Below are 14,238 nucleotides of genomic sequence, written 5' to 3'. Positions count from 1 at the left end.
TAACGAGTGAATTTTTGTTTAACAAGTCTTTTAATCGAGGATCAGATCTGTTCATAACTTTTATGGACAGAATTTCTAGGCGCAGCCAGGGTGTTGAAGGGGTCCGGTTTGGTGGACTCAGGATTGGGTCACTGCTTTTTGCAGATGATGTTGTCCTGTTTGCTTCATCAGGCCGTGATCTTCAGCTCTCTCTGGATCGGTTCGCAGCTGAGTGTGAAGCGGCTGGGATGAGAATCAGCGCCTCCAAATCCGAGAGCATGGTCCTCAGCCGGAAAAGGGTGGGGTGCCCTCTCAGGGTTGGGGGAGAGATCCTGCCCCAAGTGGAGGAGTTCAAGTATCTCGGGGTCTTGTTCACGAGTGAGGGAAGAATGGAGCGTGAGATCGACAGGCGGATCGGTGCAGCATCCGCAGTGATGCGGGCTCTGCATCGGTCTGTCGTGGTGAAAAAGGAGCTGAGCTGTAAGGCAAAGCTCTCAATTTACCAGTTGATCTACGCTCCTACCCTCACCTATGGTCATGAGCTATGGGTAGTGACCGAAAGAACGAGATCGCAAATACAAGCGGCTGAAATGAGTTTCCTCCGCAGGGTGTCTGGGCTTTCCCTTAAAGATAGGGTGAGAAGCTCAGTCATCCAGGAGGGACTCCGAGTAGAGCCGCTGCTCCTCCGCATCGAGAGGAGTCAGATGAGGTGGCTCGGGCATCTGATCAGGATGCCTCCTGGACGCCTCCCTGGTGAGGTGTTCTGGGCATGTCCAACCGGGAGGAGGCCCCGGGGAAGACCCAGGACACGCTGGAGGGACTATGTCTCCCGGCTGGCCTGGGAACGCTTGGGATTCTCCCGGAAGAGCTGGAAGAAGTGGCCGGGAGAGGGAAGTCTGGGCCTCTCTGCTCAAGCTGCTGCCCCCGCGACCCGACCTCGGATAAGCGGAAGAGGATGGATGGATGGATGGAAGTCTTTTAATACTATGTTTAGGGTAGACTGGTTTTGATTTTTGGTTAACAAAAGTTTGCATTTCTTCTCCCAGTCCTTTTCTAATATAACGACAGTCACCTTCTATGCCTATTTAATTGGGACAAAAATATAATTTAATAACTTATAACTCATAAACAGAAAAGTAGGTGGTCAGAATACATTATCTATATACAGTTTATAAAAGTCAATGTGTGTATGTATGTAGGTATGTATGTTCCAGCATCACGTCCAAACGGCTTGAGCGATTTTCATGAAACTTGCTACACAATTTCTCAATGGTCGACTAAAAATACTGTAGGGTGATCTTGTGACTGGTCTTGTATGCATGTTATCATTCAGTTGACACTCAGAATGACCACCAGAGGGCGAACTGGAGGTGACTGCCAGTACTCTTTATGTTTGAGCGCCACCGTCAGCCTGTTGATTTTCAGATTCAGTTGGCCAGTTACGAGCATCAACTGGATGATAACATACATACAAGACCGCAAAACAAGCACATTAGTGAGTCTTCTTTGTTTGTTCATTTATTTTTATTTTTAAAGTTGTGGTTTTTTTTTAATTATATTTGTCTCAAACAATTAAAAAAAAAAAAAAACTTTATTTACCTCCCGGGCAATGCTGGGTATTTCAGCTACTTTACTATATCTATAGCGCATGATTTACAAACAGTTGCAACTTTTTAAAAAAGTTTTACCTACTAAACCTCTTTTAGTTATGTTTACATTACAAGCAGCTACAGCGCCTATAAAAGTCTTCACCCCGTTGACGTTTTCCCAATTTCTTGTTATACAACATTTATTCACAGCAGATTTAATTTGACTTTTTTTAAAACCGGTCAATAGACAAAGACTTTTTAATGGCAAAATGAATACAGACCACAGCAAAGCGGTCTAAATTAATTACAAATACAAATTAGAAAATAACTGGTCACATAACCATGGCTAACACATTTTTTATTACTGTTGATAGCAGGAGGATAGCTAAACTAAAATGTGACCCAAAACTTCATCTATAGCCCATCAGCTTTCAGAGTCTGATAACCAGTCAGGACAGCACAAAGGCAGTCCCATAACCTGCTCAGCTTGAACTGTCAGCCCATTATAGGACAACACACTGGATATTATATTTATGATTAAAGAATAAATAAATATATATAGCTGACTGCTTACCTAACTCATGAGGAAGCTCATGGCAAAGCACAGCCAGAGACGTAGCAAGGCCTGATTTCCATGACAGTGAGAACGCCGCACCCAAAGCAAGACCATCTGCAAAGTTGTGGATGCCATCCCCTATCGTGATCATGTACGGGAGGAGCTGTTGCTCTATGGAACAATAAGTAATATTAAAGAAAGGCGTCACCTCTGATTTAATAAAGCACAGAAATGAGTTTGCACTCTCCCTTTTCTGCCAGATTATAGAAAGAGTAATGGAGGAGCAGACAGAAGTGGTGTTATTTCTGCCAGGTAAGACCTTTTACCAAAGCTATATGAGACATGTTAAGAATGATCTCTAACAGGGTTATTATTACAGACATTTACTGTCTCAGTGGTCACCACACGTATTCTGTACAATCTGTACATTCCTACTTTGCCAGGACAAAGACTTTCCCGTTTCTAAACAAGTGTTAGGCTTGAGCCAAAGGTACTTGAGGATACCCACCTCGGGTTTTAGTATTAGAAGTCTGCTGGTTGCTTTCCAGATCATCTTTCTCCATCTGCAAAGAAAAAAAAAAAAGAATCATTTCATCTTTTTATTTTTATAAATTCTTGAAGCTCTGTGTGACTAAATTAGTTCCCAGGCTTTAAATCACCTGCTTCATTTGAAATTTCCTGAGTCTGTATCCAGTAGCATCTAGACAGGCTTAATGTAATCCATCTGTGATAATGTGATAAAACCTGCTGCCAACATCTTTCTCTAATATATCTTAAAAACACCTTGTCATTTTAGTACCTTTTTCTTGCCAGAATTCATTATTCATTTCACACTTCTCACTCAATACAAGTAGTTTCTCTGTAACTAACAAAAAATGTGAGCAAGTAGAACTTGCCGCTCTAGTTGTTAGTAAGCATAATAGCAGTAATGTAAAGTTCAGAGGAAGCATCTTGCTCTTTTAATAAGATTAAAATTTTATATCTAATATTATATCTAACATCAGCATGGAAATAAGTTAAAAGCAAGCAAACCAACAGGAAGAAATTGCAAACCTATAAATCTATGTTGTTATTCTACAGGTTTAAGGATCTGTTGGAGTAAACAGATAAACAGCCACTTGATGCATGGGCATAAACCGCAGGAGTTCAGCCAGTTCAGATATCGTGTTTACGGTGAGTGTGATCCCAAAATTAATTAGCTAGGAGGAGGTGATTAGTGAACTAGAAGTGTGAGGGAGAAAATATGAATGTACTAAAAAAATACTGGTGCCAAAAATAAACTTCATTGAGATAAATAAAAGGCCAAATATGTTTTTATAATTACAGCAACAAGTAGAAACCAACAAAAATTGAATTGCACTGTGAAGACAACATGGCTGTGCTCTGTGTGATGGCAATTATACTGTTTAAATAACAGTGGTCTGTACTAGAATCCTCCAGTGCAAAAAACTCAACGTTTTTTATAGACTTAGGCATGCAGAATCCATTTCTGAAATTAGAATTTCTCTACCATAAACTGTTTTTGCGGAATACTCGATTTAGTTTTGTTTTTGGAACAAATTTCTGATGCTTTTAAAATAAGATACCTTTTTTCATGGCATTAGTATTTTTCAGACTATTATTTGAAGTATATCTGAGCTGCGAAATGTCAGTGTTCCTCTTTCTTAATGTTAGTTGCCAAATTTTTTTCTGGGGACAAATTAAAATTTATCTATGTACAGTATGTATGTCTGTCTGTCTATCATATTGGGTCATTTGCTACCCAACACAATCCAGACCAGGGTTGTGGGGATGGTGAAACCTATCAAAGCTAGCACAGGGCACAAGGCAGGAACAAATCCTGTACGGCAAACAAACACACACACCAGCCACATACTACAGGCAATTTAGCGTTGCCCATCCGCCTAACCTGCGTGTCTTTGGACTGTGGGATGAAATCCATGCAGACTCCACACAGGTAGTACCCTTGACGCAAACCCAGGCCTCCTTACTGCAAGGCAGCAGTACTAGCACTGTGCCACCGTGCTACCCTCTATCTATTATATAGTGCCTTACCCATCTGTCTGTCATATAGTGCCTGTTTGTCTGTCTGTCTATTATAGAGTGCCTTATCTATCTATCTATCTATCTATCTATCTATCTATCTATCTATCTATCTATCTATCTATCTATCTATTATATAGTGCCTTATCAGTCTGTCTGTCTAGTTGATGTGGTGTAAACAATCCACAATCAAGTACTTTCTGCACATTTTTTGCTCTCAGTTTTTTTTCTCCGTGCATATTCTTTCAAACTGTCCAGAAGTGTATATTTAGAAAGTTAAAAAGGTTTGTTTTTATTGTCTAAAATTGAGAAAGTTTTGGGATTAATAAAGTTTATCTAATCTAATTTAGCATGGCAAGAAGTTCCGCCAGGACTTTGCTGAAATTGAAGAGACGTTGTAGTGGACAATAGAAGGAGTTCATTTTAGTAGACTCCTGTTGGTCATGCCACCGCATAACACCATAAGAGTATTATAAGAGGAAAAAATAGTAAGTACTTTTTATAAGTAATAATTTTATTTAAAAAAAGCAATATGTGTAACCTTCATCTCTCTAAAACCGTACCTGATAGAACAATTCTGTTTCTGATGGGACCAGTTTAATAGGACGTAGAAATTTAATTGAGCCTCAGGCGCCATTGGATTGCTGTTGCCATGCAACTGAAAATAATAGGTGTGGCCAGAAGGGGTTCATGTTAATGGATTGGCTGAGGGCCTGCCAATGAAACTAGAAAATCAACATTAAGGGTTGGCTTTCAAACAACAAGACATGCCTTGTGAAAACAGCCAACACTCAACTTATCTAGAAAGAGTTGAGTTTGAAAAAAACACAAAATGGGCACTCCCTTTTGCAGATCAGACACAGATTCCAAAGAGTTATTTTAAAATGAGCACCTCATAACACGTCTACTGAATCTTATCTTTTAACTGTTGCTAAGTCATCAGAAACTGACTGTAACAAATTGCCTCATAAAGTAGACTGAAATTACAAACAAGCAAATAAAACCAAAGATGGTCTAAATCTCTGGCTAGAAAACACCACAATCCAATGATCTGAAGCAAATATGGGCAAGTCGCTGTTATTCAAGATGCTACCTCAGATTATGTGTTTCAACGTATTGATGCCAAGGCCTGGTTTTAGACCCTCCTGCAGCCTTCTCTGTGGAAGGCTAGTGAGGTTAAAATCCCTCACTATGTCAGAGTAGGACAGGCACTTTAGTCCCGGGATCCACTTGGTTACTTACTGTATCTCTTCACAGCTTTGAGTGCTGCTATGTCTTTTTAGCAGCCATGCACCATTTTGAGCTTACTCTACACAAAAAATGTATTTTTAATATGCTACTTACCCCATGTAGTTAGTAGTGGTGGCTTAGAAAAAGTTTTAAACTCATGCTTTCATGCACAACAAGAGAAAAGAGTTTATGATGTAACAGACCCTAATGGCAAACTGTGCTGCACAGTGCAAAACATCAGTGGAAAAAAGGAAAAACAAATCTCACGTTACTCACGTCACATAACCCAGATGCCTGTTATTGTGTTGTAGGCGCAAAATGTGCAAAACAGGATTTTTTTTGCTTCAATATTATTAATAGTTATCTGGAAAAAGCAGCATTTATAGTAAACAGGAAAGGTGCATTCCCATAATTCTGTGCTTTTGAATTGTTGACGGGTCTCTTGACCAATGAATGAGAGGGAGAGATTGGTTTTTCACGTCATTTGCCATTGTGCAGCACCGGTCACTTTTGGTTCAATTATATCATAAACTTTGTATTTCCATTCTGCATGAAAACATGAGAACTCTTTTTTCAACCGTTACAATAAACTACATGGGGTAAGCAACATATGTAAAAAAACTGGAATATTCTTTTAACATTCTTAATTTTACACTATTTTTAACAATATAATCTAACATTTTATTACCTGCTTCTGCATATCGTTAAGACAATGTGACTGTTGTCTTAATGTAACCCAAAATCTTCTTGGGATTTTCTTCCTGTAAGACTGCCTGTGTGTGTCACTTTGTACTTGCTGATATTTAATTGTATTTTTAAAGTTTCTGCCAAATGTAACATTTTTGCAGACAGTCCAGGTCTTGTTCCGGGTAGTTGTGCCATTCCTGCTACTATTATGTCGTTATTTAAGTGACTATCACAGTCCAAATGAAGTGAGCACCACACCACTCTCTTGTCAAAAAGGCTCACCAGTGTCTCTGCAGGGAATGTCACATTAGGTGACATTTTTTCCATCCTTTTTCAGGTGTAGGCTTCATTTAAATTATCATAGTGAGTCAGGGGCAGTCGGCAGTGCACTCCCATGAAGTCGTCTAGCCCGACATACCCAGCGACTAGAAGTCACGGAATGTGACGTCAGCTTTAGACGACTGAGAGCAGCTTACATTTCTTCATCAGTTCTCATTAACTTTTTGCATAAAATTCAATCCAAGAAATCATTTGAAAAACAGAAATATGATTTGCTTATTTTCCAGGTAAGATCTGGAATGTGCATTTCAGTGATGATCGCTGCATGTGAATGTTGCTTTGAAAGTTAATGCTTTCTTGTAGAGTATTGCAAAGTTGCCACTTTTTGTAAATATTTCACCATAATATCTGTTGCTGAAATGGATTGATTTTATTACGAAATCAGAGAAGGCCAGGGCTCATTCTGGCTACAAAGCAGGAGGCAATTCTAGACAGGCCATACACACGCGCACACACACACACACACACAGTGTTAATTCAGAGTCCCCACTTAGCCTAACCTGCATACCCATGGGATGAGAGAGAGAAAAGTGGAGTATTGTGACGGGGAACTGCAAACAGCTGGGTGTCTAGCTGGGATCTTAGTGCAAGTGACTGGCATTGTGAGGGGGCATTAAGTGGGTCCATGACGTGCTGTCACAGTATTATTAAATTCCTATAAATCCAGCTACTACACCGTTGATGCCCATGCATGTTGTGGCCATTTAAGATCTCTCTCACTACTTCATGTGCACTACTGAAGATGCTGTAAGCCAGACATAACAAAATCCTTTTACCAGGTTAATCTCATCACTAATGTGAGACATGTCGCCTACCAAAATGCCCTAGAAAACACAAAAAAGATTAAACACAAACTGTAATCCAGTTTTCCTTTCTTTTACTCAATTCACAAGACTTTTGTAACTAAAACTCCAAATTATTTAACAAAAAAAATCTCTTTTTTCTGAGTATTGTGAATTTGTCTGTTCATTGTTAATCATTTTGCTACATAAACCATAGAGAATACAAACACTAATACCAAGTGAAAAGTGAAAAACTTTTTGTTAATTTGATAGTTCAGGTTGTATAATTTTGTCAATTTTGTTGCTGAGCTGTGGTTTTCTGTGTCTGATCGCCACTAACATGAAAATTACTGACGCTTAGATTTCAGACATGCAGTTTTATGAAAACTGAATCCATTTCAGCCCTGGAGTTATACTGGGTGTTACTGAAAGCTAAGGCTTCTGGGATATGCAGGTCCTGCCCAAACACTAGCATAAGAGGTGTGACTCCAGTGGACTCTTGGACGGTGAAGCGGTATAACCGCAACATGGTTGACTGCTGTAACCAGGAAGGTCAGTCCCTTTGTGTGGATTTGCAGGGGTAGTGGTCTCTTATTGCTGTCTTTCCCATTTTGTCAAAGCTGCAGGCCATGTTCTATGCCATAGATCTCAGCCTCAAGATGCTCCTCAGAAGAGGCCAGTAAGTTCATTGGACCACTGGTCTCCGCTTATCCCACTTCTAACAACAGTGTGGTAAAACATGGTTCTAGTCTGTGGTGACTCGATGGATATTTGCTTAATTTATTGCCCTTTTATTAGCTTGCCATCATAACAATGGATGTATGCTATGGCATTGTGGTGGCAGGTAGTCTTTCTGTAGTCTCTATCCATAGCTAGCACTATTGCTTTTCTGTTGAATAATATTTTATTCTTTATTTTTCCTGCCATGGTGCTGCTTGTGTTCACAATGTCTGCCTTTCCCTGCTGCTGCTACTAAGAGTCAGTGACATTACAATGTTTGTAACGTACTCTCTGACAATGCAACTACTCTTGTTCACTCACTTCAGAGCAGTCAATGTAACAAATTACAGTTAATATACTCAAACGAGAAGAGAGTATTTTGAAAGGAATGAACCAGAAAGTGAGAAGTACTCAAAATACACACAGTGTTTGAAAAAAAAAATAATCAAAGCACACTTTACCAAACCAAAAACAAAATCGAGAAATCAGAATTGGTGTTGTTGAATCTGTAAATCTTTATCCAACCTAAGTAGTGATGGGTGATTCATGAATGATTCATTCTTTTTGAACAACTCTTCTCACAAGTACGAACGGATCGATTCAGTGGAGCTTGACAGGAATGCTAAAGTGCCAGCATGTCCTGCATGATGTTATCATTATCTTTTCTTGCTTTAATGCTGGTAGATAATTAAAGGGCAGGCGCAAGAACCACCCGAACCATGAGTCTCGACTGACTTGGTTAGTGAGCAAGTCTCTACCCGGGAATTGTTCATTTGATTAGTGAACGAATGTGGCAGACGACCAGGGATCTTGCCCCACTGGGATGCCTGGAAGAGGGTCAGACCACGGGAGGGGCACTGTTTTACCCTGGGCGCAAGAGGGCAGCTCCCCTGGATTCTATCAGGGCCACGGAAATGGAGCTGGGAATTCAACCCTTTGGAGACTCGTGGCCACCACCAGAGAGTGCCTGGACAGTTCTAGAGCCTTGGAGGACAGCACTTCCACCACACCAGGAAGTGCTGCCGAACCAGGAACTGTGTCCACCACACTAGGAAGTACTGCTGGAAGACCATCACCGAACACCTGGAGCACATCCGGGGCGTGATAATAGGGGCCACCTCACTCCCTTCGAGGAGCCAGAGTCGGGAGGAGGAAGATGGAGCTTGCGAGAGAGGAGTGGAGGAGGCTGAAGAGAGGAAAGGATTGAGTTTAGTGTGGTGGTGATTGTGCACTGTAGTTGTGTGTTGTGTCACAAAATAAACGTGGGTGTTGTGGACATCAGGTGTCGTGTCTGTCTGTGGCCGGGCTATCTTTTACATGAATCGTAATAAGCTGCACAACTATCATTCATTTGTGATCGTGTAACAAACATCTTATTTTAATTATGTGTTATCATGCTTAGTTTTTGGAAACAATGGGATCTAATTCGTCATTTTAAATATATATTTAATGATATATACAATATTTATATATAATTAATTATACATATTGTGGAACGAGCCCCGGGCACAGACAGGCAGACATGGCATTAAGCACCACCACACATGTATTTAAACTACTATTTACGATTATAAGTGCACCACAAACCCCCAAGACTCCCCAAAGTCCAGGCCGCACACTACACAATGCCTCTTCAGGGCACCTCCACTCCTCTCCACCAAGCTCTGTCCTTCTCCTCACCCGACTCCAGCCTTGAATGAAGGGAAGCGGCCCCTTTTATAGTCACCCGGATGTGCTCCAGGTACTTCCCGGCAATCTTCCACCGGCCCTCCCTAGTGTGGCGGAAGTGCCGGCTGTATACCCGGAAGCACTCTGGGTGTCCCCGATCCTCTTCCCCCCAGCACTTCTGGGTGTGGCGGAAGTGCTTAGGTCCAGGGCTCTGTAGGCATTGGGGCGCCCCCTGGTGGTGACCACGTGCCCCTACAGGGTTGAGCTTCAATGCTCTGTACCCGTGGTTCCCTAAGCAGCCAGGGCAGTCGCCCCCTCGTGGTCTGAAGGAGTCGCAAGCCCTCCTCTGGTCCTCCTGGGCATCCCGGCCTGGGTACCACCCCCAACCGCATGCCACAATATATAATAAAGATATTACTTAAACACACACACACACATATTAAAATGATGTAGCAATTATTAAATTATGCCCCCCTGCCCCAGACTTCTCATATACACCAGACTCCAAATGAATAGAAAGAATCGAATCGAAACAGTTGTCTCAGTAAAGTGAAGTGAAACGTCTGTTACTACAACTAAAACTTTTGATGGGAGTAAAAACTAATTTTTCTACAGGCCAGTGTAACAGAGTGCTGACTTTGTGAACTCTGAATGGGCAGCCGGAAAGGGCATCTGGTCAATAGGACTCATGAAATGGTGGCGCCCACAACAAAATCAATATGGAGTCAGAAATGGCGCAAAATTATTTTTAAGGAAAATAACCTGTAACAATAATCTGTAACAACAGAACAGATATTTGAGCTCTTCATAGTCAGAAACCCCTAAAAGAAATAAAGATCAGAAAAATCTTTAAATGGAGGAAAAGAAAACTTTTAAATGAAACAGAATCATAGCAAAATTATTTTATTCTATTTTTTTTGTTTCAAAATGCTTTCATTTTTTATTAAATATTTATTACAGCTCTGCAAATATCTTTTTGAATTTTATAATGGGTATTGGGACCAAATTTGTAATTAAAAACCAAACCTGCCACTGCCTGTCTTAAAGTACATTGAAGATAATCATGTCAGAACAGTTGTGTTAGCTTGTATGTCTCTTTATTTCTTATTCTCGACGAGTGGCTGAAATAAAATAATTTTCTTTTCATACCATAGACAAATCTTACCAGATCGGCCTGTGAGGTAGAAGACGATGGTTTACTCTTTTTTTCATTGTGATAGTTCTGAAGCACAGTTCCATGGTCACAGTGGTTGATATTCTTTTCACCCTGCAGACACAGAAAACAACATAAATGTTTTACAAATAAAGTAAAACAGAGTTAAATTTACAGTATGACCTTTAGTTAAGGTAGCCTTTTATTTACAGAGTGTTGTGTCAGCAAGCTGAGGAGATTTCGAGAACAAACTTGGAGAAGAGTGAAAGAACAGAAACAGTTCAAAATTCAAAAAAAGTATGATTGACCATTTAAAAATGAGAGAAAAACTTCTTAGTGAAAAATGTGTTGCAAAAGGTCAAAACCAAAGTAAAAATCAAAATAAGAATCTAGCAAGAGGAATTTTGGAAAAAGAGTTTTCAGTCCACAGCTTGGATACGGATATGAACATTCATTCAACCTTTTAACCCATCACAGTGATTATTCTCCAGTCCCAAACTCAGAGGACCCACCCATAGAAACACGGGCAGCAGGGGGCCCAAAATAACAGTGACTGGTAAGAAAAGAAAATGGCTGCCAAAAATCAGCTACTGGCTTTTGGCTGCTACTGCTGAGCTGCGTGATCTGCATGTCACGCTGCGCGTTGATCACTTAAAAGCCTGTACAGCAGCTGTCCATTTGTCTCGTGGGATGTTAAAGTGTCTCTGAGAAATTGTTTGTAAGTAAGGCGTGACGTGCAAATAGTCTCACAGTACTTCAAAGTGTCTCCCCGAGATGATCACGTCTCAACCCAAATTTTTTTATATACTAGATAGTGTCACAGGTAGGTGGGGGGGGCGGGGGCACCCGGCTGGGACGCCCCGAAGGAGGGCTTACGCCTCTCCCAGACCACATGGGGGCAACCGCCCTCGTGGTTATGGGCACCACGGGTACAGAGCTTTGAAGCTCAACCCTGTAGGGGCCCATGGTCACTGCCAGGGAACGCTCCAATGCCTTGGGAGCCCTGGACCTCAGCACTTCCGGGGGAAGAGGATCAGGGACACCCAGAGTGCTTCCGGGTGTGCAGCCGGCACTTCTGCCACACTGGGGAGTGCTGGCGGAAGATTGTCGGAATGCACCTAGAGCACATCCGGGTGATTATAAAAGGGGCCACCTCTCTCCATACGATGGCTGGAGTCAGGAGAGAAGGAAGGACAAGGTCTTGGAGGAGGCAAGGAGGCGGCCTGAAGAAGGAAAAGGCATTTGAGTTGGCCTGGACTTTGGGGACTTTTGGGCTGCTTTGTACACTTAGGTAAAGATAGACACTGTAAATAAACATGTTGTGGGTGACTTAGACGTGTCTGCCTGTCTGTGTCAGGGTTGGCTACCACAATAGATATATGTATATATATATATATATATATATATATATATTTTACCTCAGAATGTTGATGAGGATGAATGATGATGGAGAACAATGTTTCCATTACAAAGAATAAATAAATTCCAACAAGCACCACCAAAAGCTTCCAGATGTATTCCTTGTTGTGTTCATCATGATTGCCCTCTTCTTCTCCAGAGTGCCCTCCATGGACACCAAGAAACTGGAAAATGCAACACCAAAATAAATAAATATATAACTTTGCTAATTTTCTTTGCAAGCCAAGAGAGGATGTGCAACATAATTTTTTTTTATTGTTTTCTTGAGATAATGGAATCATTTTCTCGAAATCTCAATGAAAAAAACAAATTTTTTTCTGAAACATAAAGCTTAGCTTGTTGGATACTGTATAATGACTGGATTGTGAGGTTTTCCATGCTTGTACGTCTGTGGATCGCTGTCCGGGCTCAGTTGAGGTATGTACTACCACCCCAGTGTGAGAGGGGGTGCTGCTGCTATTCTTGAGTTCTTTGTTTTTAGGCCTCATTAGAAATCAAATCTGTTTTTGAGTTCTAAACATGGGCATCCAGTACCGTATCTTGTAGGTTGGTGGGCATCACCTAACTAGTAAAGCATTCAGCATACAATAACATTTATTCCAGGGGACCACAGTGGCTGCAGGTTTTCATTCTAACCATCTTCTTAATTAGTGAGCCTTTTTTGCCACTGATTAGCTTGTTTTGCCTTAGTTTTAATTGACGTGACTCAGACCCCTTAGTTGCTTCTTTATCCTTAATGCAGCCAAACAATAATGAGACACAAAACAAGCCAACACATGACCAGCTAACCTGAAAATAAAGAAAGGTGAAGGTCTCGGTCATGTTGGTATGTTCAGGTCACCAAAACATTTTGACGGTGGTCTTAGAAAAAACAGAAAATCAACAGTCAGGCAGAATGAGAGCAGCAACAAGTCGTGATATTCAATAATGGCTTTAATTAACAGCAAGAATTGGCTTCTCATTGAGAAACTGGTTGGAGTGAAATTGGCTGGCGTTTAATGTTCCAATTTAGCTGGTCATCTGTTGGCTCGTTTCACATCTCATTTCTGTTTGGCTGCCATTTAATGAAGAAACAAATCAATTCAGAGGACTGGATCCTTAAAAACAGGGCTATGAAAATGAAGGGAAAATTAGTTCATTAGCAGTGAAAACTGATCAGGAAAAGGGTTAGAATGAAAACCTGCAGCCACTGCGGCCCACCAGGACCAGAATTGGACACCCCTGATTTAGTCTATGAAATTTAATGTTTTCTGTTAACACTCTACAACTGATGTATATATATATATTCATATTTTTGATTTATACATATCATATATGCATTACTACTCTTCTGTTTTATGTAAAATAGATTACAAATGACTTTTTGCTGGTGACAGAATACAATTACCTTAAAGCACATTTTCTACCCAGTGTTTTTTGTATACATTTTTTATTTCAAAGCACTTTGGATCCAAGTTGCAAATTAAATCCATGTATTACTCAAGTTCAAGCTGATTGCTTTGTTAGCACAGTAAATGAAATTATTATTTGCATGTCTCCCCCACAGACGTGTGGCAGTAGTACAATGCCAACAGACAAAAAAAGATGATAAACTTAATGTGAGGCGTTGTTTTGTAAAACTCGGATTTCAGCTTCTGCCAGAGATCTGACAAAACAGCTTGTTGCACAGTTTCCGTGTTTCTGGTTTCTGGCAGGATCTAAATGATCACATTACTGTCAGACATCAGAAAGTTGATTGTGGGTTTAATTACAATTATTGACTGTCAGGGTCTGCAGTAACTGCCATGAGTCTCTTACAGAAAGGTGCACTCGAGGAAGGAGACTCAAGAGCGCGTCAGCCCATGACACCCTGTTTGGCTCTACAGAAATGTTTTGCAAGGCAGTAGAGTTAATGAAAATGCGTAAGCACTGTATGCCAAGGTTGTTAATAAAATTCTGTGGGAACATCAGAGCCAGCTGTCATGGAATTGTGCCCTTTAAGAATAGAAAAAAAATAAAAAGTTTGTGTTGCAGTATGGTTTCATGCCAAGAAAGAGCACCACAGATGCAATGTTTGCTCTGAGGGTGTTGATG

General features: G+C 40.8%; 1 protein-coding gene across 2 annotated transcripts in view; it reads right to left on the bottom strand.

Annotated features, from left to right (window-relative positions):
* The window catches only part of slc39a4 (solute carrier family 39 member 4), a 90,271-nt gene that overhangs the window by 15,847 nt on the left and 60,186 nt on the right, over positions 1-14,238 (bottom strand). Inside the window, exons 7-11 of one of the 2 annotated variants that reach the window (XM_039737243.1) lie at positions 12,165-12,329; positions 10,759-10,860; positions 7,200-7,247; positions 2,633-2,687; positions 2,143-2,295 (exon numbers count right to left, since the gene is read on the bottom strand). In XM_039737243.1, the coding sequence (XP_039593177.1) occupies positions 2,143-2,295; positions 2,633-2,687; positions 7,200-7,247; positions 10,759-10,860; positions 12,165-12,329 (523 nt within the window). The remainder of the gene's footprint in view (positions 1-2,142; positions 2,296-2,632; positions 2,688-7,199; positions 7,248-10,758; positions 10,861-12,164; positions 12,330-14,238) is intronic. The other variant, XM_039737244.1, reaches the window with a different exon arrangement.

The sequence above is a fragment of the Polypterus senegalus genome, chromosome 15, assembly GCF_016835505.1.
Source record: "Polypterus senegalus isolate Bchr_013 chromosome 15, ASM1683550v1, whole genome shotgun sequence".
Taxonomy (NCBI): domain Eukaryota; kingdom Metazoa; phylum Chordata; class Cladistia; order Polypteriformes; family Polypteridae; genus Polypterus; species Polypterus senegalus.
Note: the sequence above shows the minus strand (reverse complement) of the source record. Positions and strands in the feature narration are given on the sequence as shown.